Source organism: Anolis carolinensis, chromosome 5 (genome assembly GCF_035594765.1).
Source record: "Anolis carolinensis isolate JA03-04 chromosome 5, rAnoCar3.1.pri, whole genome shotgun sequence".
NCBI classification, from domain to species: domain Eukaryota; kingdom Metazoa; phylum Chordata; class Lepidosauria; order Squamata; family Dactyloidae; genus Anolis; species Anolis carolinensis.
Window position 1 is genome coordinate 164,100,441 of NC_085845.1, and position 24,387 is coordinate 164,124,827.

General features: G+C 39.1%; 2 protein-coding genes across 4 annotated transcripts in view; one reads left to right on the forward strand and one right to left on the reverse strand.

Moving 5' to 3' along the window:
• The window catches only part of fgd6 (FYVE, RhoGEF and PH domain containing 6), a 69,214-nt gene extending 58,153 nt beyond the window's left edge, over window positions 1-11,061 (reverse strand). The window contains exon 1 of the mRNA XM_008110852.3: window positions 10,887-11,061. Within this exon, the coding sequence (XP_008109059.2) occupies window positions 10,887-10,902 (16 nt within the window). The 5' untranslated portion in view covers window positions 10,903-11,061. The remainder of the gene's footprint in view (window positions 1-10,886) is intronic.
• A 211-nt stretch (window positions 11,062-11,272) lies between these two features.
• The window catches only part of vezt (vezatin, adherens junctions transmembrane protein), a 38,380-nt gene continuing 25,265 nt past the window's right edge, over window positions 11,273-24,387 (forward strand). For 2 of the 3 annotated variants that reach the window (XM_008110847.3, XM_003221072.4), the window contains exons 1-2: window positions 11,273-11,430; window positions 21,344-21,478. In XM_008110847.3, the coding sequence (XP_008109054.1) occupies window positions 11,395-11,430; window positions 21,344-21,478 (171 nt within the window). In that variant the 5' untranslated portion in view covers window positions 11,273-11,394. Of the gene's footprint in view, window positions 11,431-18,349; window positions 18,757-21,343; window positions 21,479-24,387 lie in introns of those variants that run through there. The other variant, XM_016993742.2, reaches the window with a different exon arrangement.

The window sequence follows — 24,387 nt, forward strand, 5'->3', positions numbered from 1 at the left end:
TTGCGTTGGGCAAGGTAATCTGGACGAACGCTTGGGCTCTTGTTGGGGAACTTCCTGAAGATGGGTGTGATTCGTTGCTGGATACGTAAGTTACCAAGGACACTGGGCATAGACGGCGGGAGGAACTGTGTGGGGTTTTTCTGTGCAACTTGTGTTTAATCTTGATAGCTTGGACCTCCGTCGTCTTTTTGACGGACATTAATTACCTACTCTGGATTGACGCTGGACTGACTGACTGACTACGACCTTGGACTATCCCTTCTGTGGCTAACAGTGGAACTTGTGGAACTTTAGACGTCTGCGCTTGGCTTTCGACCTTGGACCGGATTGGGACCTTGCTGACCGCCGTTACCCTGATTGATGTGCCTGGACCTGGATTTCGCTCGTTGCACGGAGGAGTAAACAGCCTGAGTTACTCATCTGTAGCTTTTGAGTAGCAGAGAGGAATCTGCTGCCAGTTTTTTGTGTTCATTTTGACCTCTGTTTACCAACTTTTGTTTGTTTAAATTGCCAGGCTGAAGTAAGCACTTTTGATTTAATCCGGATTAAACTCCTGTTTAATCCGGTTTATTCTTTCGAACCGTTTTAATTCAAACGAAGCTGTTTCTGTTACTTTTCACACTGAAGACAAGTGTTTGCCTAGTCCTTTGTTTCCTACGGGCATTCTTTAGTTCTGTAACCTCAATAAACTGTGTTGTACTCTATTTGGTGGCGTTCTGTCTATGACACAGAGACTTCGAGTCCTTAGCACAAGGTAAATCAAGATGAACCAGTCTAGCCCTTAACTAAGGAAAGTCAGGGAATTCACCAGAGTTTTGCCAAAAATCCATGAAAACTTTACACTTTGGGCACAGTGTGGACAGCAGACCGGCTCCAATGTAAGCTGGTGTACTGCCTACATGGGCCACCACCACCATTCCTCTTTCTCTGAGTTCATCAGTGCTGGGGAAAAAAGACGGATTGGGACAGTGCCACCCTCATATCTGCAGATCTCAGAAAGAGCTTCTGGATGTCATGGGCACCCATTGTTAACACCAGCAGAGGTGTCCACGTGACCAGGGAGAAGAAGGCCAATGTAGACAAGTTCTTAGATTACTCTTCATTCTGCCTTTTTTGGTGTCTATAAGACCCAATTATGTTGTCTAGCATTGTAGAGAGAAGTTCTTCTCTCATTCTTCTTGGGAAGCTCCATCAAACTTTGGTGGACATCATATGTTAGCAAATAAATGATCAAATTATCAGTGACCATCAATGCCCTTACGGTTTTGAAACTTAACTCCTATTATGCCTTCCACAGAGAAAGTTCAGAACTTTGTGGAGAGAGGGATAATCCTATCTAGACCAATTCAATTATTAAAAATTCTCCTGTCCTAAACCCAAGCACATTTATAGGAGATAGGCATACATTATAGTCTTAGATTCAAATCCTAAGAAAAAGATAGGACATAAATTATTTTAACTGTGCCTTGCCCTGAGGCATAGGCTTTCCACTTATTGTGTTGACAAGCCACCATCTATCTATCTTGATTTTATGAAAGAGGTACCAATGTCATTCATGGAAAAATCACAATACTCCTTCTCCAATTTCAGGAGTCTCAAACACAGTGGAGCGCTCAGATAATTCAACTGCATCCAGGCTGAAACTTCCCCTTTTCTTTATTTATGAAATGAACATTCCATGTGCAATTTTATCAGCCACACATTATAATTAGCCAAGTTTGACACTGGAACCCATCTGCCCATCTTCAGACACCTTTGTTCTGTCAGGAAAGTCAAATCATCCTCTCACTTTTAAAACTATCCATAAGTCTTCTGAATAGGAGGTCTTCATAAACAAAGAGAATCCCCAATGAATGCAGGCTGCTAGCCTTCTGCCATGCCGTCAGTCTCTGCACTTTTCAGAAGAGCTATGTTTCCTAGCCTTTGTTATACACAACCCCAAACAGATGTTCTGTCTCCCTTTAACTCTGAACACTGGCCTGCTTTCTTGGGTTCTTATTTAAATTCCTGCATTGGAATGGTTTCATGACAACCATTCTGTGTGTACATAATGAGATAATCTACAAAGTATATACCCATTTTTTTGCTAACTGCTCATAGCTTCACATTACAAACAATAGTTCTTCACGTAATGTATTGTTTGTACGGTGGCTATGATTTTTTTCAGGTACACAACTGTTTGATGCAAACATAAAAGGAAATGACTCACAACATCCCGGAAAACAGGACAGTCGCTCTTTGAAAAATTAAGTGGAAAGAGAAGGGAGAAAAGTTGCTAAGGACAGATTTAGAAAATAAGCTTAATATAACCACAAGAAAAACACCACAAAGTTTGTTGTTGTTATGTGCTTTCAAGTTGTTTCCGACTTATGGCAGTCCTAAAGTGACCCTATCACTGAGTTTTCTTGGCTTGCTTTACCCTATTTAAAATCATGTTGAAAGCTAATAGGAAAACTAAATAACTTTAAAATAGACAAACAAGAGATGAATAAACATGTTTTAACCCAGATGGTACAACTGTAATTGAGAAAAGAGCAGAGCTTTCAATTGCTTAAAAGGACACATTGCCCTTTGACCTAATTGTTAGTCTTTCAAAGACTGAAATTGTAAAAAAGAGGGTGATAGTCATATGACCTCCATCATACATTATATTTATCTTTTGCCATGATAAAGAAGACTGCCAGATTTTAAACAACTGAATATACTCCCATGAAGAACTGAACACTACAAACTAGGTTTATAATGTTGCAATTGCAACAATACTTGGATTTTTTTGCCTCAGTATATGCACTCTGCAAAAGCACATTCCCCAACTTCCAGCTTGATCCCAAGTATGTTTACTTGACAGTAAGATTCATTTATTTGTCTGGAAATTCTTAGGAAGCATACCTAGAACTACAGTTTTGAAACATGGGTTGTCAACATCACAATTCAGTATATGTTTAACTTTACCTCATACATGAAAGCTAGTCTCACTGACCTAGCAGAAATTATTATCCAGAAAATAAAAAATAGGATCAGTGGTTATAGGTTTTTGGACTATAATATATAACAGTGATGGATTTTAGCATATGCAAAATCTGCTAAAATATTTTGTACACAAAAACAATCAGGTTGTCTTTAACATTTCTGCCTTGATATTCCTCTCAACTCCCTAAATCTTTGGATCTGGTATATTACTTAAATGTGAGTTCTAAGGCTTGTTATATCAGCAATGCAACAGGCAGAAATAGTAACTATACTGCAGCAATATTACAAAATGAGGTGTTAAGATGCTATACTGGTTCTGCAGCAATGTTGACTTTGAGAAACAAAGCCCTGGTAGCTTCTCACATCACAAAGGATTTTGAAATGATTTGTATCTTCAGTAAAGATTAAAACAGGAGAAGTATTCTCAGCCATTAAACAGATTTTGACAACTGCATTACACATAAAGGTGTAACACATTTGGTACTCTGAATACATTTCTAACACAACTTCCATAATGTCTTTCAACCAGTCAAGCCTTCTGGAAGTGGAAATTAAAAGAATCTGGAAAACCATAAAGTTTCATCCCTGATGAGTAGGATCTGTAAGCATAATGAATACATTCAAACATAAAGATGTCTGCATTTCTACACCCTTTTGTGTCATTGTTTACATCTCTCATCTCACCTCCTGAACTATTTTCAGACAGCTCCTTCCCTTCTCATATTTTCATCTAAAGATAAGAACATCAAATGTGCTTGCACCCATGTCCCAGCCCCCAAAAGCTAAGGTGTACATTATTCAAGAGCAGCCAAGTTAATTTTAAAATCTAAAACAGAAAATCCCACAAGAGCCTTTCCCTTCTTTGGCAGTAAAAAATACAGTAACACCATCGTTTGTAACTATTTCCTCCCTACTCACGACATCTCAAATTTTGGTCTTGCACGAAACTCTTACTCTAGCTCAGTGATTCTCAGCCTGTGGGTCCCCAGATGTTTTGGCCTTCAACTCCCAGAAATCCTAACAGCTGGTAAACTGGCTGCGATTTCTGGGAGTTGTAGGCCAAAAAACCTAGAACCACTGCCTAGCTAATAGTAAGTCTGGCCTCCTTTCCAACTCTTTGTATTTTGCTGTTTCCAGACATGGGTATAATGGTTCGTGTTTATGAAAACCCTTTGGGAAAACTCACCCTGTCAAAAATGACTCTTAGCTTGAATTGTCAGTACATGCACTGACAATTCTTCTTGTTACTGGGTATATTGTTTTCATGTGCTACTCAAGATGTTATCTAGTTTTATCCAACTGACTGCATGTGTAAGAGCCAAAGGCTTTACGAGTGTAAAATTTCCTTTTACGTTCTAAGCTAGAGTAGAACTTCTAGGAAAATAGTTCATGACCCTTTGGCATTTAGATTCATGTAATTATTTCACACATTACTTTAACAACTTAATTCTGGCATAAAGTGAATTCTAAAATCAGAACCTGAGAAATTCTTTAAGTTTTACAATTTTGTTGGCAAATTTCAACATGGTTAATAACTTAGCTCATTTTAATTCAGCAGTTTTTAACTACTTCTTCAGCGCTTCTGGACTTCGGCTTCCATCAACCCATTAGCATTGTCCACAGTATGGATGATAGAAATTGTAATCCAAAACATCTGGAGGACATTTGGTTGAGAAAGAATAGCTGTAAAAATGCTGTTTTGTTCTCTTTGTCACTGCCTTATCCCTTTTATTTATCCCCTACTTCTTCTCTAAAACAGGACTCAGATGGCTATCTTTTCTCTAAAACTACTCCAAAAAACATCTGGTCCACATAATTTATCTACCACTTTTAATTGAGTTAAGATTTCTATCAGCTAGGTTGTCCTTGCAGACTTGTGGCTAGGAACAATCCCTCACTGATCCCTCACTCATCTTCAAAATCTGAGTTAGCAGCTTTCTACAAATATAGGCATTTATTATTTTAAGGCAAAGGTTTGTTTTGGTTTTTAAAATGGAAAAAGATCACTGGTGTTGTTAAACTCAATTGCCTAATAACAATGGATACCCCCTGGTATTTACATAAGTTACTTAATTATTGACTTAACATAGGTAATCTTTACAAAGGTGAGGAGCATTCAGATTTCTGGAATCAGATTTACCTTTCCATCCTAAAACCTCAAAGATCACCAGAATGGGAGTCAGATTCAAAGTACTGACTTGGGGAGGCAGATCTAGACCAGACATTAAGGAACAGGGTGCATCTAAACATATGGCTCAGACATTATTTTATTATCTGTCCTAGTTGTAGGTAAAGGTTTCCCCCTGACATTAAGTCTAGTCATGTCCGACTCTGGGGGTTGGTGCTCATCTCCATTTCTAAACCAAAGAGTCGGCGTTGTCCGTAGATGCCTCCTATGTCATGTGGCTGGCATGACTGCATGGAGCGCCATTACCTTCCTGCTGAAGCTGTACCTATTGATCTACTTTCGAACTGCTAGGTTGTCAGAAGCTGGAGCTAGCAACGGGAGCTCACCCCATCTTGCAGATTCAAACCGCTGACCTTCTGGGCAGCAAGTTCTGCAGCTGAGTGGTTTAACCCACTAGTTGTACTTCTACAAAAAAATCCACTACTTGGCCACACCACACCTCAAGCTTCCTTCATCTCACCAGCCAAAATTAAACTGCGGGATCTTTTTGTTCCTGCTTTTCAAAAAGGAACTGGGGATGAAAAAGCTTTTGGAGATAGAGTATCCGTAGAACCAATATTCTGTACACAGTTTAGCTTACTGAAAGTTTCACTGTTCATTTGTCCCACTAAAATGAACATGGTTTGCTGTTATCTATGGTTTCATATATAAACATGGAACACAAGAATATATCCATGTAGATATGTGGGTCATACTATATATTGCTTATTACTCAGAAACCAACCAATACATCCTCCTATACCTTCTGTCCTCCTTTCTTTAAAATGGGGTATACTAATAAAAAGGAATAAAATATTATAGTGCTAACAACATTATTGCTATGCGTCTTCAAGTCACTTCATGGTGACCCTAAGGTCACACTGTTCTTGTCAAGATTTGTTCAGAGGGGATTGCCTTTGTGGCTGAGAGAAAACAACTAGCCTAAGGTCATCCAAAGGTTTCCATGGCTGAGTGGGGATTTGAACCCTGGTTGCCGGAGTTGTACCCCAGTGCTCAAACCACTACACTGTACTGTCTCTCTGTATAGGCATTTAAGTTCAGATACTTTTATACTATCCTTTGAGACACACAAGGTCTCAATATGTTATGCCAATATGTTAATTTTGTGCTTTTCCTGCAAGAGTATAATAATCAAGAAAATATTTGAAGAGAGTTTGAGAGTTTCTTACCATTTCTCAGTTACAACTCTCTCATAAGCAATAATTACAGTTAACAATTATTAAAGTATCTAAAATAGTTTAGTCCATTTTTAAAGTCAAAATGCTACAGTAGGTCTGTAGTGCAAAGCCCATCTGCCTGATGATCTGTGTACGCTGTAACTGTCAAAGCAACTAAAATATAATCACACCATAAAAGAAGATAAGTTGTCTTATTCTTCATTACATTGCAACTCTAATGTAACTAAGTTATACCTTGAATGTTTTCAAGCTCTAATTTTAAATTTATAGTCCTGCTGTTTATCACCCTTCTCTAATTCCAGGAAATCCAAAATCTTTGCTGTGTGCTGCAAAGACCTACTGACAGTTTACAAAGACCAGAGCTCAGTCAGATAGTAAAGCTGTCTATCACCAAAAGGACAACAGATAAGGACACCCACTCCAGCTCAACTTCTGTTGCAGATCCAATCTCAACTTCACAAGGACAATAGGTCAATGGAAAATCAGGGTCAGATCTGGGCATGGATTCAAATTCCAAATGCCCATATGCCTTGGTGGGCCACTTCACATGTCACCCAGAGGATTATTGTTGCTGTTTTACTCTGTGGCTGTTCCCAGCAACACTCAACTATCAAGAACAGAAAAGTGATAGCAAAGACAAGACTCTGCTCCAACATGGCAATTCCTTTGCAGACGATTCATAGGCTCTAAGAATGGTGCCAGAGAAACAAATCATGAAGGCTTCAATAGCCATATCATTTTCAGTAGGCAACGCCCTTCCACACAAAGAGAAAGAAACAGTTTCTAAGGGATAATTTGATATAGAAATTACTCTGTCCTGTATATACTGTAATAAAATGTAACTGAAAAGCATGGTTATGTTTCAGTAGTCTGGCTCAAGTCTCACTGCCTGGCCTCAAGACAACATCACAAAGAGACAATGGGTAGTACAGGTGAGTTTCCCTACTGCAGAAATTTAAAATGTCCCAAAATCAAAAACTGTCTACATGGATGGCTGAGATAGTGAAACTTTTGCATTCTGATAGTTCAGTGTACACAAACTTTGCTTCATTCAGAAAACTATTAAAAATATTGTGTAGAAAATTACCTTCAGACCTTGGGTATAGCATAGTATATGAAATACGAAAAATTGTATTTAGACTTGGTTCTCATCTCCAAGATATTTCATGATGTATATGAAAATATCCCAACATACAAAAGAAATCCCAAACATGTCTGAACCCAAGCATTTTGGATAAAGGGTACTCAATCTGCATATGTATCAGTGCATATATCCCCATAGTGCTTGGCTTGGGTAAAAGTAAAGGTTTTCCCCTGACATTAAGTCCAGTCGTGTCAAACGCTTGGGGGAGAGGGGTGCTCATCTCCATTTCTAAGTCAAAGAGCCAGCGTTGTCTGTAGACACCTCCAAGGTCATGTGGCCGGCATGACTGCATGCAGTACTGTTACCTTCCCGTCGCAGCGATACCTATTGATCTATTCACATTTGCATGTTTTTGAATTGCTAGGTTGGCAGAAGCTGGGGCTAAAAGAGGGAGCTCACTCCGCTCCCAAGATTTGAACCGCTGACCTTATATAGCACATATAAATGCCTACAATATAAGTCTACTCTAGGACCAATCGTGTTTACTTACACACATACATCATATATAAACTGTATGCAAATGCAATCTAAACAAAACAGTACTACAAAATAGCAACCAATTTTTTAAAAACAAAATATTAAAATCAGGTTATTTAGTACATTGCTGGTGGTAATTTAATAATACTCTATGTATTTTTCAGTCTGTCATATACTTCTCATTTTGATACTGCTATAGTGGCCTCAGAGAACAAGGTAACACAGTCAAGGCAGTGCCTTATGTATGTTAGATCAGTTTCCACTGGCATAGCTTGCACATAAATTAACCAAAACCGTTCAGGTGGCATACAAAGACAGCACATTCTGTCCAGCAGGTTTTTTGTCAATGCTGCAAGTTTAGCCAAGTGCATTTACATGGGAATCAGTTATCCAATACCAAAGCAGCTTACTTCCAACTATGAAAGTTATTTTCAAGTTCGTTAGTTGTAATTCTGTAAAGTGTTATGAAAACATTTAATCTAAATATTTACTTCAGAATGACAACCATTTTCAGTATAACTCTGCATCTATTAAGCACAACTAAAATCAAACTACCTTGAGTCCAAGGTTTGGAAATAAATAAGATATATTCCCTTGTAAATGCAGTCATATACATGGAGTGTATATGTGGAACCCCGGTGGCGAAGTGTGTTAAAGCACTGAGCTGCTGAACTTGCAGACCGAAAGGTCGCAGGTTCAAATCCCAGGAGCGGAGTGAGCACCCGCTGTTAGCTTCAGCTTCTGCCAACCTAGCAGTTCGAAAACATGCAAATGTGAGTAGATCAATAGGTACCGTTCCAGTGGGAAGGTAACGGCGCTCTATGCAGTCATGCCGGCCACATGACCTTGGAGGTGTCTACAGACAATGCCAGTTCTACGTCTTAGAAATAGAGATGAGCACCAACCCCCAGAGTCAGACATGACTGGACTTAACGTCAGAGGAAACCTTTACCTTTTTACATGGAGTGTAAACTTAATGGAATTTAGTTTTGAGTTGATATGGGTATCAAAGCAGCCTTCCAAGTCAATTTTAAATGTTCAAATTGCCTATTCCAACACATAATTAAGACCTATGGGGAAAATATTTAGCACTTGCTATAGTACAGGCAAGGGCAAACTTCGGCCCTCCAGGTGTTTTGGACTTCAACTCCCACAATTCCTAACAGCCTCGGGTCCTTTTCTTTTCTCCCTCAGCCACTTAAGCATGTCTGATCTACATTGTCGAATTAATGTAGTTTGGCACCCCCTTTAAGTGCCATGGCTCAATGCTATGGAATCAAAGGAGCTGACATTTTACAAGATCGTTTTAGCCTTCTTTGCTAAAAGGAACTAACCAAACTAAAAATCCCAAGATGATGCTGATATGGTATATTTATATCCCTGAAGAGACTCAGGATGGCTAACATGAAAAATCATAAAATATGTAAATTAAAACCTAAAGCATACAAACATTAAAATAGAATGAAACACAGGACTTATTTTTAAAAATCACACAATTACAAGCAATAACACTATTTTAAAATCTGCTAAACCACATAAAACACAGCCTCCCCGGCTCATTCGCAAAACACCTTTCTGAAAAGAAAGATTTTGACCTGCTAAAACACTGAGTTAAAGTAGCGTCAAAATGCATTAATAACTGCAAACTGCAGTTGTAGATGCACCCAAGGTTACCTAAACAGTAAGTTTATGATTGTAAAAGATAAGCTGAAACTGTCTTGGCTTGTGTAATCCACAAGCATGTGGACAATTTCAACAGAAAGTAGGAAATTGTGAAAATGAACAAAATCTGGCTGCCAGTATTTAAAAATCAGGACAGTAATTAAAGAACAACACTCATTAAATAGGGGAATTCCAGACACGAAACAATCAGGGCCAGCTAATCACCTCCCAACAAAGGATTCCCCCAGGCAGGAAGCAGCCAAGCTTTGAAGTTGCAAGGCTATTACATGATAATCAAGGTGGTCAATTGCAGCTTTCACACTTGCCTCAAACAGATAAAAGTTCTTTCTCCCACCCTGGACTTTCCACAGATACATAAACCCCACTTGCCTAGTTTCCAACAGACCTCACAACCTCTGAGGATGCCTGCTATAGATGTGGATGAAATGTCAGGAGAGAATGCTCCTGAAACATGGCCATACAGCCCGGAAACCTCACAACAAGTCGTTTTAAAGGGCATTCCCTTCATTTCCTCAGAGAATCAGGAGAAAGATGGAAGAAAGGAAGAGAGAGAGAAAGCGAGTGGGAGGTGGATTCATGAAGCAGGAAAACGGGGGAGGGGGGATCCTTGTTTACTTCCAGCGATTAATAAAACAGGCAAGGAATTATACTCGATTCCAGGAAAAATAGCGTCTAAAATCCCCAAAGGGAGAGAAGGGATCTTTATAGAAAACTTAAAAGAGTTTTGGGGGAAAGTTCTTGCCACCGAAGAGTCGTCTTGGGGGAAGAGAGAGGGGCACCAAAGAATAAAAGAAGACTGGGAATAAAGGTGCAATTCTACACAGGATCTTATAGCCTTGAGTCCTGGCGGTCAAAGCGGTGTCAAACTGCATTCATTCTACAATGTAGATGCACCCTAAGTCATGGGAAAGCAGTTGAAGGTACTCAAAGGGAGGAAAGGGCTGGAAAAGGAAAGGAAAAGGGATGGAAAAGGAACGAGAACTGAACTTCCAACTTGGAGGAAGTTCAGACGGCGACCCGCTCCCAATTCAGCCCACTCCTTCCTTCCTTCCTTCCTTCCTTCCTTCCTTCCTTCCTTCCTTCCTTCCTTCCTTCCTTCCTTCCTTCCTTCCTTCCTTCCTTCCTTCCTTCCTTCCTCAAAGAAGGGGAGGCAGAAGAGCCCTTTCCTCCTATTGTCTATCCAAACCCGATCTGCATTTTCTCCCCAGCCACAGTCAAGGGAACTTTTCCTCCTCCACTAACTCACCGGCAGCGGTGCTCATGATGCCTGCCTCCAGCCCCGGAGACCCCGATCCTTAAGGCATAGCGCGGAGTTTACGCGAAGCCTGCGCAGTCCCTCCGTGAGCCTCTCGCCGTCTAACATTCCCACCGGGAGAAGGGCGCTCCAACGCCTCCGCTCTCCCGCCTGCCTGGGCAATCCTGCAAAACAGCGCCCCCTACAGGCCAAGGAGTTAACGCACCTTCTCTGCGAGGGCGGAGCTGATTGGAGGGCTTCGAGACCGCGCTCCAATCAGCTCCCTCCCCGCCTGCCGAACAGCGCCCCCTCCAGGACAGAGATTGGAACACACCTTCTTCCCATTGGCCCTCCAATCCCATCAAGGAGCGCTAACCCGCTTTCTCTTTCCTTTCCCAATGGCTCTTGGGGGTTGTAGTTGCCGGGCCTGCGAGAGAGGGGGAAGATTATGTAGTCGCGGCGCTGGCTGGACTCGGTTTCCCATCGTGCCTCGGGAGAGCGGCGCGGATGGCGGAGAAGGATGACACCGGAGTTTGACGACGAAGTGGTGTTTGAGGTGGGCGAAGGAAGGGACTCTCGGGGGGCTTCGAGGGAAGGAAGGGGCGGCGGGGGAGGCCTCTTCTCCCGGGCTGGAGCCTCCTCACCCGGCGGGGAAGGGAAGGAGGGCCTGCTCGCAGCCTCAACGAGGGTGGGAAGAGACAAAAGGGAGGAAGGGCCCCGTCGCCTCAGGAGCTCGCCCTCCGCATATGTGGGGGATAAATCAGGCATGGACCAACTTGGGCCCTCCCTCCAGGTGTTTTGGACTTCAACTCCCACCATTCCTAACAGCCTCAGGCCCCTTCCTTTTCCCCCTCAGCCGCTTAAGCGACCCCTCAGACACCCCCTCTTGAACCCTCCAGGGGTCCTGACCCCAGGTTGAGAAAAGCTGAGATGGAGGGTTTTGGAAACCCAGATGCTCAATCTCTTTTTTCCCTAAGAATATGCACATCAAGTTCAAACATACCGTTTTCTGGAAATCATTTACAATTTCTTTTTCGTATCAGGAGCAACCGGAGTTGCTTCTGGAGTGAGAGAATTGGCCGTTTGCAAGGACGTTGCCCAGGGGACGCCTGGATGTTTTGATATTTTACCATCCTTGTGGGAGGCTTCTCTCATGTCCCCGCATGGAGCTGGAGCTGATAGAGGGAGCTCATCCGCACTCTCCCCGGGTGGGATTCGAACCTGGCAGCCTTCAGGTCAGCAACCCAACCTTCAAGTCACAAGGTTTTTATCCCCTAGGCCACCGGAGGCTCCTTATAATAATAATAATAAAACCTTATTTATATTCCACCCTATCTCCCTGGAAGGACTCAGGGCGGATTCCAAATTTAAAAGGCAAACATTCAAGGCCCGAACACAACAACAATACACCCATAATAACAAAAATTGACAACCCAACATATAAAAAACAAATGATGGTTTCACAACTAAAATTAAATGAAAAACGCAACCTATTGTATCAGACATGAAACAAAACATCAAACATACACCGGAAACGTCAATTTCCCAGCTGCTTGGGGGTAAATAGATTGATTATTCTCAAGATGTCTATTGAGCTTGTGGGGTGTACAGGGCACGGATACGGATGGCAGCTATTAATCAATGGTATAATGGTAGTACAGTAGAGTCTCACTTATCCAATGTTCTGGATTATCCAATGCATTTTTGTAGCCAATGTTTTCAATACATTGTGATATTTTGGTACTAAATTCGTAAATACAGTAATTACTACGTAGCATTACTGGGTATTGAACTACTTTTTCTGTCAAATTTGTTGTATAACATGATGTTTTGGTGCTTAATTTGTAAAATCATAACCTAATTTGAAGTTTAATAGGCTTCTCCTTAATCTCTCCTTGTTATCCAATGTATTCCCTTATCCAACGTTCTGTCGGCCTGTTTATGTTGGATAAGTGAGACTCTACTGTATTATCATCTATTCATTATCATCATCATAAGCCAGTGAGCAAGGGTACATCTTCAGCTGTTTCTTGAAGGCAGGGCGGGAGGGGGACAGCTTTAACTCCTTAAGAAAGGAGTTCCAGAGTTGGGGGGTTGCCATGGAGAAGGCGCTATCTCTCATTCCCACGAGGGGGAGGGGGGTGGGACTGAAAGCAGGGCTTCCTCCGGTGACCGCAGTGTCTGAGTTGGTCTGTAGTGGGAGATGCGGTTTTTCAAATAGCCTGGACCCGAGCCATTTAGGGCTTTAAAGGTAATAACCAGCACTTTGTATTTAGCCCGGAAGCTGACCGGCAGTGGAGCTTCTGCAGCATGGGAGTGGTTGTCTCCTTGAAAGGCACTCCAGTTAGTAACCTGATTGCCAGTCTTTGGACCATTTGAATCTTCCAATCTATTTTCAAAGGTAGCCGCACATAGAGAGCATTGCGGTAGTCTAAACGAGATGTGACTAAGGCATGGACTACCATGGCCAGATCAGGTATCTCAAGGTACGGGTGCATCTGGCGCACAAGTTTTAACTGTGCAAAGGCACTCCTGGCCACTGCCAACACCTGGTCAGCAATGAGTCCAGGATCACCCCCAGACTGCGAACCTGTGTCTTCAAGGGGAGTGCAACCCCATCCAACACAAGTTGTAATCTCACACCCTGATCTGCCTCGCAACTGAGCAGGAGTACTTCTGTTTTGTCTGGATTTAGTTTTAGCTTGTTGGCCCTCGTTCAGTCCATTACTAATGACAGGCATCGTCCTTGGCATTCGGTGGAAAGGAGTAAACATTAGTAACAAGCCATTACATAGTACTAATAATAATACATATAATAATGATGATGATGATGTAATATAATAATACTCATATATTAATTATAATACTACTAATGATAAATGACAGTACTGTTTTATTATTGTATATTTTAAGTTGTATTGTAATGTTTTTAATTGTGAGCCACTTAGAGTCTTCATATGGAGAGATAAAGTGGGATATAAATAAATAAATATTCCAATTCAGTCCTTCGGCAAAGGGCACATGCAGTCTTTTTAACTCAGGCACAGACAAACTTTGGCCCTCCTGGTGTTTCGGACTTCAACTCCAAAAGTTGAAGTCCAAACACCTGGAGGGCCAAAATTTGCCCATGCCTGTTTTAACCTGTGGAAGCGACTATTAATTGAACCAATGATGGACAATTTTCCTCTCCCCATGCAATTTGGAAACTGCAATGGGAGGATTGACAGGGCAGATTTATATCTCATGTAAATTTTCATAGAATTGTTGACTTTTTGCCATTACCATTTTGGCTTGCTTAAACTCCTTTTTGAGATGCATTCATATCTTCGTTTTTAGTGTAATAGCTAATGGTCCGGTGGAATTAAAAGTAAAATATGGGTCTACAGTTTGATATAGTTGTCTTACAAAAGACTCTGGCTTAAAGGGTTTCCTTACTGCAGCCACAGCATCTTTTCTATTTTGTAATTTATTCATGAAGCATATTCCATTAGAAACACTGCTTGTGAACAATTAGTAGTGCTTTCCTTGAAACATGCTATAGCTAATAGATGAATTGTGTTTGAACTTATAAAGATTCAAATACCAGGATGTTAATCAGTTCATAAAAGTATAATTTCCTTTTTTTTATTCGTATTTCTTAATATTCACATTTCATACTGTGTGCCAGTGTGCTTTTTTTATATATTTTCATGACTTTAAATTCCAAGATCAATTTTACTGAAAGAGCAGTATTAATCTCCATTAGGAGGCAATACAATTTAAATCACATTTAAGAGCTTTATAGCTTCCTGTACCTCTGTTCATATTTGTGTCCTCCAAAGCCACTCACAGAATTTAGTTATTTCTTTTTTCTCGTGCTTCTTTGAAAGCTGACTTAGATTTAAGATGTATTGCTTCTTACACAATACATCAGCCCTCCACATTTAGAGGCACAGGACCCAATAGAAGTGACAAACTGAATTAAAAAATGCTATTTGTTATACTTGAAAGAACACCTCTCTAGAAATCTCTAGGTCCTTCAGTATGGCTCTGTGGCCAATTTCTGCTGGAAGTTGACCACAGAATTGGACTGGAGAACCTAGAGATGTGTTTTCTCTAGGAATCTCTTGGTCCTCCAGTGTGACTAATTTCTAAAGGAAGTTGCACTAGAAGATCTAGACATTCCAAAGAAAAACATTTAATTCAAATCCTTGAATACTCAAATTCACTGACGTCAAACCCATTAATGTGAATGGTCAACTGCAGAAAGTTTGTTCCATTTTATTGAACAGTTGACATGGCAAGAAACATTTATGCATATTTCTTGTGTGATTTCTGCAAGTGTAATAATAGGAATGTCAAGACTTTTGGAGTGGTTATTTAATTCATATATCTTTACATTTTTCAAAATGGGAGTGTTATCCTTTAGTTTTGGAAATATTTTATATAATGTATGTCAAAGAATTTTGAAAAATTGTCACTGTGATGTCAAATACATCATGATCTATATATATAAAAGAGTGATGGCATCACAGCGACCCACAAAACAACAAAACTACAGGCCCCCCAACCTCGAAATTTGACAACACAACCCTTCATCCATGCCTCTAGGTTGATACAACAAAAAGAAAAGAAAAATAAAGTCCTAATTAGAGAGAGAGGAATAATTGCTTTTATCCAATTGCTGCCAGTTAGAAGGCTAAGCTCCTCCAACTTGGTCTCCTAGCAACCCAAAAAATAATAATAAAAAACACTAAAAAATTAATACAATAAAATACTATAATAACAGAAAATAACTAAAAATAATACAAGAAAATAATAAAATATAATAAATAAAAATATAACTTACAGTAAAATTTATAAAAAATGCAAATAATGTCAAATAAAAATTACAATTTTTAACCAATACCACCACCACTTTGCCACAGCAACGTGTGGCCGGGCACAGCTAGTATTTTATAATGAAAAAGAATGACTTTCTATAGTGGCAATAACTCAATGGAACATCATACTTGGTAATAGTGTTTTTGGTTGATGGTCAAGTTGGAGTTGCCAATTTCAAGTAAAGAAGTTGAAATCGGAAAAGGATGGGCCTCACAAAAGCAAAAGAAAAAAAAGTGGCAGAACAGGAGAGGACTAGTATTGCTAGTAGGATTCCTGGGATAAAAAGAACACATTGGAAAAGAGAATGCAACATAGACTTAGTTTCAAATACTAAAAATCCACTTTAATTAAAAAATATGATCTACCTGATTAAATCACTAAGTGATTAACAGATTTTTTTTAAAAATTGGATTTAATAGCTTAGGCACTTAGAACAACAATGCAACAAAACAAAGCAACTTTTGAAACAATATCCTTCATTTACATATACCTTAACAAAAAAACTTTGTATTGTGTATAAATCATCATGCTTTTGTTATAAAGGAAGCATTGCAAAGTTAAAAGTAGCCATGCTAATAGAGTCAGAGTAGATAGAGTGTATGATCTTCTTTTCTGTTTCATGCAGGTTAAACAGTATTGGCAAGGGAAAAATGAATTAGCAATACAGCTGGCCCTTCACATTTGAGAGTTTGACTTTTGCATATTTGATTATTCCTGGATTTGATTAAAATGTTCTCTCTTGGAATATCTAGGTCATCCAATGTAACTTCCTCAGGAAGTTGACTGTAAAGTCATGCTGAAGTACCTAGAAATTCCAAGATAGAACATCTCTCTAGCAATCTCCAGGTCCTACAGTGGGATTCTGTGGTCAGCTTCCAGTAGAAGCTTCATGCTAGAAGACTTAGACATTCTTAGAGAGGTGTTGTCTCATAGCATTTATTTGATTCATGGTTTTTCACTTTCACAGGGGGTGTGCCCCTAACCCCAGTGAATGTGGAGGGCTGACTATACAGTGTGAATCCTACAATAATCAATAATCAAAACCTTAGGCAGTTGGACAACCATGTTCCTCTCATCATGCACTAATTATATGTGTGTGTGTGTGTAGGTCATGCTCAAGAGATACTTTTTTCCACCAGTAATCCAACTTCCAATTTACTATATAGATGTTTCATTTATAACAACATCAGTTATTACAGTCCATAGACCCATCAGTGATTTACACTGATTTAATGAATGCTGTAATTCTCCCATCCCAGTAGAAGTTCATTTTGCCAGAAATTTTGCTACATGGTTTCAAGTTTCATTTATAAACACCAGCTTCAAGAAAATATGTTTTTAGAAATGTGAACAGCTTACATTAATGTAGATGCATAGCCTACATTCTCATCTTTTGTATTCCTACTCCCTCCTTTGTTTTTCTGCTTTTTGTTTTCTTTCTTTGCAATTATGTTTTTCAAAATCCACTAAAAGTATTCTTTAAAATTTCCTGATCCAAAAAATTGGAGAGGAATATAAACATGGCAAAATTACCTCCCCCCCTCCCCCCGCTACACAGGACAAAGACTGTATTATCTTTTAAAATGTTTTGTTTAAAAATATGGGTATGCTTGGGGGTTCAAAAGGCCTTGGAGAGGTTTCATGTGGTCCATGATTTATACTTTCCCCACCCTTATCATGGACCAAATTTCCCCTTCATATTCTGTTTCTTCCATATGGCCGCTCTCTCTACAGATTATGAAAGCGATTTCCTGAAAACTTTAAAATGTCTGTGTATAGTTTTTAAAAAGGTAAAGGTTTCCCCTGACATTAAGTCTAGTCATGTCAGTCTCTGGGGGTTGGTGCTCATCTCCATTTCTAAGCCAAAGAGACGGCATTGTCCGTAGACATCTCCTAGGTCATGTGGCCAGCATGACTGCTACCTTCCCGCAGAAGTGGTACCTATTGATCTACTCACATTTGCATGTTTTCAAACTGCTAGGTTGGCAGAAGTTGGGACTAATAGCAGGTGCTCACTCCACTCCCTGGATTCGAATCGCCAATCTTTCGGTCAGCAAGTTCAACAGCTCAGCAGTTTAACCCACTGTGCCACTGGGGGCGCCATAGTTTTGTGCATAGTTAAATGCCAAAAAATGAAGTGCAGAGGTTCAGTAAAAGAACTGCTACTACAGTAGAATATTTAAACCGGAGTCGGCATCATGCAGTTCTAAACATTTTTGAACTCAACTCCCAGCATTTCTCACCTTTTACTGTGCTGACTAGGGCAGATAGAAGTTGAAGTCTAGCAACCATCACTGATTTAATGAATGCTGTAATATATATGGGAATTTGACAGAAAATTAAGAAGGAAATTGGAGCTGAGCAAATTAAATTGTCAAAATATATGTGTTGAATTAAATGCTGTTGGGCCAAAATCATGGACAATTTTTAATGACACAAAGTTTTTTTTTTCCTTTTAAAAAACGAGTAACTGAGAATCAGGTGTGAGAGAAATAAAATCTCTAAACCTAATTAAAAATAGATATGAAATTTAGGATACATAGATCATGTATGTTTCCAGCATCACTATTGCATCTGAGATTTATGAGTAATTTGCTAAATGATAAACAGGATTAGATTATGATGAGCCAAGGGGATATGACTAAGACCTTTAAATACAATTGCTCGGTAAGTCTCTGCAACAGACATGCTATAATATTGATGTGCATTACTATATTTCTTCTAAGCGGTAACTTCCTAAAAGCCTTTAAGAATCTTTCTCAGTTCCTCCTATCATATGGTAACAGAAGGAAGTGCATCGCCTTTCTGAATTGCATCTGGCTGCTTCTGATGAGGATGCCAGGAAAATGCAAGCATTCAAAAGCACAGGTGCACTTTCTCTGTACAATACTTGTAATTTTCTGCTCCAGTCACCCTGGAGAGGCAAGTAGACCAAAATGGGGAAGTGGAAGATGCACTGGCAGAGTATTTGAGAGAGAGGTGGAATCACATTTTCCAGGAGACAAGGATTGCATTGCCTGTAAGTTTTGTATTTATGTGTATGTGTATAAGTGAGGTAGAGACAGGCAAGCACAAATTTCAGATTAAACTTGCTTTTTCTTTCAGCTGTTAAGCAAATTCATATCTGCTTTTGGGACTAAGTAGAAATAAATGTGTACATAATTAGACAAGAGAGTGAGAGAACATTTATTAAGGTTTTTCAGAGTATTGGCTTTTGTTTGTGTTCTGGCTTCTGATTAACTGTTTTTAACATTCATATGGCTTTGAAGAAGGATATTAAAGCTTTTCAGCCTGTTTATGTAGTTAAGAGTTAATAAAAGGGTAGATCCACAGGAGATACAATAGGGTGGGAGAGGGAGGAAACTTGCGAGACCTACAGAGAAAGGCTTAGTCATTTCCTTTGTAATGCATCAGCAAAATTTACCTGGGTGTGGTTTTGATTTTAACAGCTGTGGTAATAAATTGGGTAATTACTTGCAATTGTATCCTAATGTCAATTTAATTTGTTAAAATAGGTAAAGTGAGGGATCATGCTACATCATAAAATCAATATATTAAGTAATGCTAGATGTAGATAATGTGATTATAGAAAATCAGTAAATTAAAACCGATTTTTAAAATGATTGTATTTTTCTATTTTGTATTTTTGCATTTATTTTGAGTTTTGCTACTTCTTGCTCATCTATATCATAGTTTGACTGTTTCATTTTTATTAAGATGTATCATATTTCTATTGATTAGACAGTTACTTGCTGTAATAGATTTTTAGCCAGTGTACTGCTGCAAACAAGAGACGAGAGATAATTGATTTTGGTTTTGGGGAAAGGCAAGGGGATACACAAAATGAAACATCTTCATCACCCTTGTAGCACTTTTCCTTGTGGGCTGTGTGCAGTAATTAACGTCTTGTACTCCTGCATACCAACCCAAGTTAAAGATAGACAGTGCAGTGAAAGGGAGAGGGTCTGGGAGGAAGCTTTTATTGTTTTTCTAACTTTGGGTAGAAAAGAGGAGCTCAGAGTTGTTGAAGGTGTCATGTTGAATCGCTCTTTATTGTCCTTTCTATTATTTCCTCAACAGCAGCAGAAGCTATGCCCTGGGTGTTAATTTTAACATCAAACCATCTCCTAAATCAAGAAGAAAGCAATTGCTTACTATGGCTGGTGGGGTGGTGGTGATGGTAGCACCAGCTTGCTTAGTTCATGTTGAAAACTAAATGTAACAACATTTAGGGGACAGTGTTGGCTTTTTAAGTTCCATTCCAATCTGATTGCTAAAAACTTGCAATCAGATTGCTTATGCTTTTCAAATTCTTACATTGAATTAACTTGCTACATTCTTGCAAATGACAGAGCTCTCTAGAGTACTCATTATACAGAAAAAATAATTTGTATAGAATTTATTGTTAATTAATCTAAACCATTAGAAACCATTATGAATTAACGAAAAGTAAAGGTAAAGGTTTCCCCTGATGTTAAGTCCAGTCGTGTCCGACTCTGGGGGGTGGTGCTCATCTCCATTTCTAAGCCGAAGAGCTGTCATTGTCCTTAGACACCTCCAAGGTCATGTGGCCAGCATGACTGCATGGAACGCCGTTACCTTCCCGCCGGAACGGTACCTATTGATCTTCTCACATTTGCATGTTTTCAAACTGCTAGGTTGGCAGAAGCTGGAGCTAACAACGGGCGCTCACTCCACTCTCCAGGTTTGAACCTGGGACCTTTCGGTCTACAAGTTCAGCAGCTCAGTGCTTTAATACACTGAGCCACCGGAGGCTCCACAAATTTCCACAAAACAAAACGAAAACTAGCTACATCTATATATATAAAAGAGTGATGGCATCACGGCGACCCACAAAACAACAAAACTACAGGCCCCCCAACCTCGAAATTTGACAACACAACCCATCATCCACGCCTCTAGGTTGATACAACAAAAAGAAAAGAAAAATAAAGTCCTAATTAGAGAGAGAGGAATAATTGCTTTTAACCAATTGCTGCCAGTTAGAAGGCTAAGCTCCTCCAACTTGGTCTCCTAGCAACCCAATAAAAAATAATAAAAAACACTAAAAATTAATACAATAAAATACTATAATAACAGAAAATAACTAAAAATAATACAAGAAAATAATAAAATATAATAAATAAAAATATAACTTACAATAAAATTTAAAAAATGAAAATAACATCAAATAAAAATTACACAACAATTTTTAACCAATACCACCACCACTTTGCCACAGCAACGCGTGGCCAGGCACAGCTAGTGTTTAATATAATAACCAATTTTATTGGGACTGTTCTTATCGGGGGAAGGACTTGTTTGTAGCAATGGGACAAAGGGATTGATTGTTTCCTTGTGTTAAAAATAGACTCCCTGGCAATTTGATAACATTCTGTTTTGGAGAACATACATCTGGTGTCTAACTCATCAGTATAATTTCTTGTGATGCATTCCTGATTTGTGCAGAAATATTTCATCTAATATGTAAAACGTGGATATGCAAAGCACATATACACACACTGTAGTTGAATAAACTGTAATAATTGTGAATTCAGGTGTACTTCATCAACCAGTTGATCTAATTATATCTCTTTTTATTTTAGAATTCACCACTTTATCAGTACTTACAGGATTTGGGGCACACTGATTTTGAAAAATGCTCATCTGTGGTACAAAAGCAAGAAGAATGTACAGCCAAAGAGGGACAAAAAGACATGGATACAAGTCCCATTCAGAAGGCAAGTTGGTAATTCAGTAATTCATAACCTCATGGAGTTTCTGGTCTTTGTTTAAACAATCCCTTCATAGTGTGCCCTTTGTTTGCATATGAGTATTGTTGAAAATCTGTATCAGTGAGCAGAACAGTCTTCCTTTGAGTCCTTTTCTGATGGTTCTCCAGAATTACAGCTTTTGGGGCAGCCAAAGCTGGAAACAGGAACTTATTCCCTTTTCCTTGCTGGTAGAGTCATAGCAAGTGGCAGGAAGAGTCTGTCCAACAGAAATGTGTAGGCCTAGAATAGAATCAAGCACATCCCCACACCTGTTTTTGATGGGAAAATAGCCTTCCCTGTTTTTCTCTAGGCCTTAGCATCTCTCTTTCTCTTCATAACCTTTGTCATGTCACAGTATTTCATCCCATTTAGTTATTACAGGTGTAGCTATGTATAGCACAGGAATGGGGATTGTGCCAGCTATCCAGATGCTGTGGGCTTCTAATTCCCAACGTTCTATATCAGTGATGGTGTTGGCCAGGCCTGGTGCAAGATGCATTTCCTAAACATCTAGAGTGCTACACAATTTCAACCTTGCTATAGACACATACCTGGGAGTAAGAATTATTGGAGTCATTAGAAATCATTTCTGAAGAGAAATGTATAAGATTGTGCAGTGTTCATATAGTGTGGACAGTCTGTTTGAAGCCTCCTAAAACAATCCAGGCTCATCCAGTTTGCAGAGAGCATTATATTTATTTGCAGTGCTTATTCTATTGGAACAATGAAGGATTTAGTCAGAGTTGAAACCTTGGAACTTGAAAGATGCAAGGTGAGAGGGCAGAATAGGAGAAAATAAGGTAGTTTTGCAAATGGGAACAGTTTCTTGCTTCTGTTGCTCAGAGACTGCCCTTAATAAACTTGCTTTAAATAGCACTGGCTAGGGAAAAGAAGATGAGATAATCCTTGTAGATTATTTTTAACACTTCAATTCCTGCAACATGTTACTGTTACAGACCAAAATTACACTACGTATCTTAACTGACATACAGAGAATAATTTTTATATAGCTTTTTAATTTTGGGGCATGGGGGCTTGCCCTATAACCTATAACCTAGGTAAATTTTTCACTTCAGTACCAAAAACAAGACCTGTCAGTTTTGCTTTCAAGAAATGTGTCTGTTCTTGGGCTATATATAATACTTGGACTAAAGCAGACGTTCCCATAGGGAACCCAATACTTGTATGCTTCTCCTAGGAAAAGAGCAACATAATGAATAGCTTGCCAGCAGTACATGCCAAGCACAGTGAACTTGTATTGAGTTGGTACAAATAGGGCAATTCCTCTCCTGAGATGGTATTAATTTACTTCTTGCTGAAAATTCTATTGGTTTTGGGCTGTACTATAGCAAATAGTTGGAGGATTTCCAATGAAGTTATCTCTGTTTTTCATTTTTTCCTATTGGATAGTTTGTCTTTCAGTGGATAGGCTCCAGCTACATGTTAAATAAGAAGGAGGCTATGCTCCAGACTTCTTTGCCCATCACTGTAGGTTGGAGACTATTTTAATATCCAAAAATAAGGAGGTATATAAAAAGGCAGCAGATGTTGATCTGTACATTCTGAAAAATGTGACGTGACTGTAGTCATGACAAAATGGATATATTAGGCGTGGAGTTGTTCATGTAAGCTAACAAGATGAAAAATTTAAGAAAGAGGGGAAAGACAGCAAAACACTGCTTAGATATAGGAATGATGAAACTTACTATATCATAAAAATGTTGCTAGCTGTATGCTCAGAAGCCAAAAAAGAACTATTTTAGTGGGGGTTTTTTTGCTTCTGATATTTTTTGCTGTACAGTAAAACTGCTGAGGAACCACAAGGTATTGTCAGCATGGTACCAAGGCAGAATGATACACTTGTGTTCCTCTCTTGTGTTTCTTTATTTATACTAAATTAGAGGCATGGTGGATTTGCAGGTGATAAACTGCATACAGGAATAGACTCTTCAGCTTCTTCTCATTCCCCATCTAGTTTCCGCAGCTAGACAATCTAGATTGTGCAAAGGGACAAGGTCCATGGATGACCCGCCAGAAACTTTAGATTTGTAAACTTCTCTGATTTGTAGCTGATTTTGAGTTAATAATGCTTATTTTCAGAATTCACATTTTGATTGAAATATTTCTATGGTACTCATAGGCAATCACTGAGATTCTGACACTTAATTCTGAACAAGACCTTTCAGATATTTGCTTTGCTTTTCCAGTTCTGTACAGGATACTGTACTTCTCAAATTTGCAGTCATACTAGGCTAAAATAAAATAACATAAAAAATAGAGAGAGAGAGCATACTCCCTGCAGTGATTTGAAGGCTGTCTGTTCTAAGTTTAGAACTAGTTCCTGTATTTACAAGGAAATCCAGCAGGCAACTTCCTTTTTATTCTGTATATTGCTGATAGCTGCAGTATAGCAGCTCAGAGTTGCTTATTTCCAAATAATGCCTATTTTGTAATTTTCCCCCTTTTAAATTGCTGATGACTTTGTTCAGTATTAAAAACCACATATGATCAGATAATATTTGCAGGACAGCTGGAAAGCATCCCCCCCCCCCCCCGGTCTAGTATATCCAATTATTTTCACACACAAAGGAATCCATACAATTATTTGGTACTCCCATTTTGAGACCTGTGTACTTTAAATCCAATTGTGAGAGTATTCCAAATATGGAACAGTAGAAGAGAGATGTCTGTGATGTTTGAATAGATCATCATCTAAAGGCAATTACCATATATAAATACTGTAAATAAATAAATATATGGTGTAATTCAAAGAAGCTGCATTCATGCTGCTTAATAATAAATAATAATAAAACTTTATTTATATCCCGCCACCATCTCCCCTTAGGTATGGCTATTGTTTTGATATACAGTGAGGA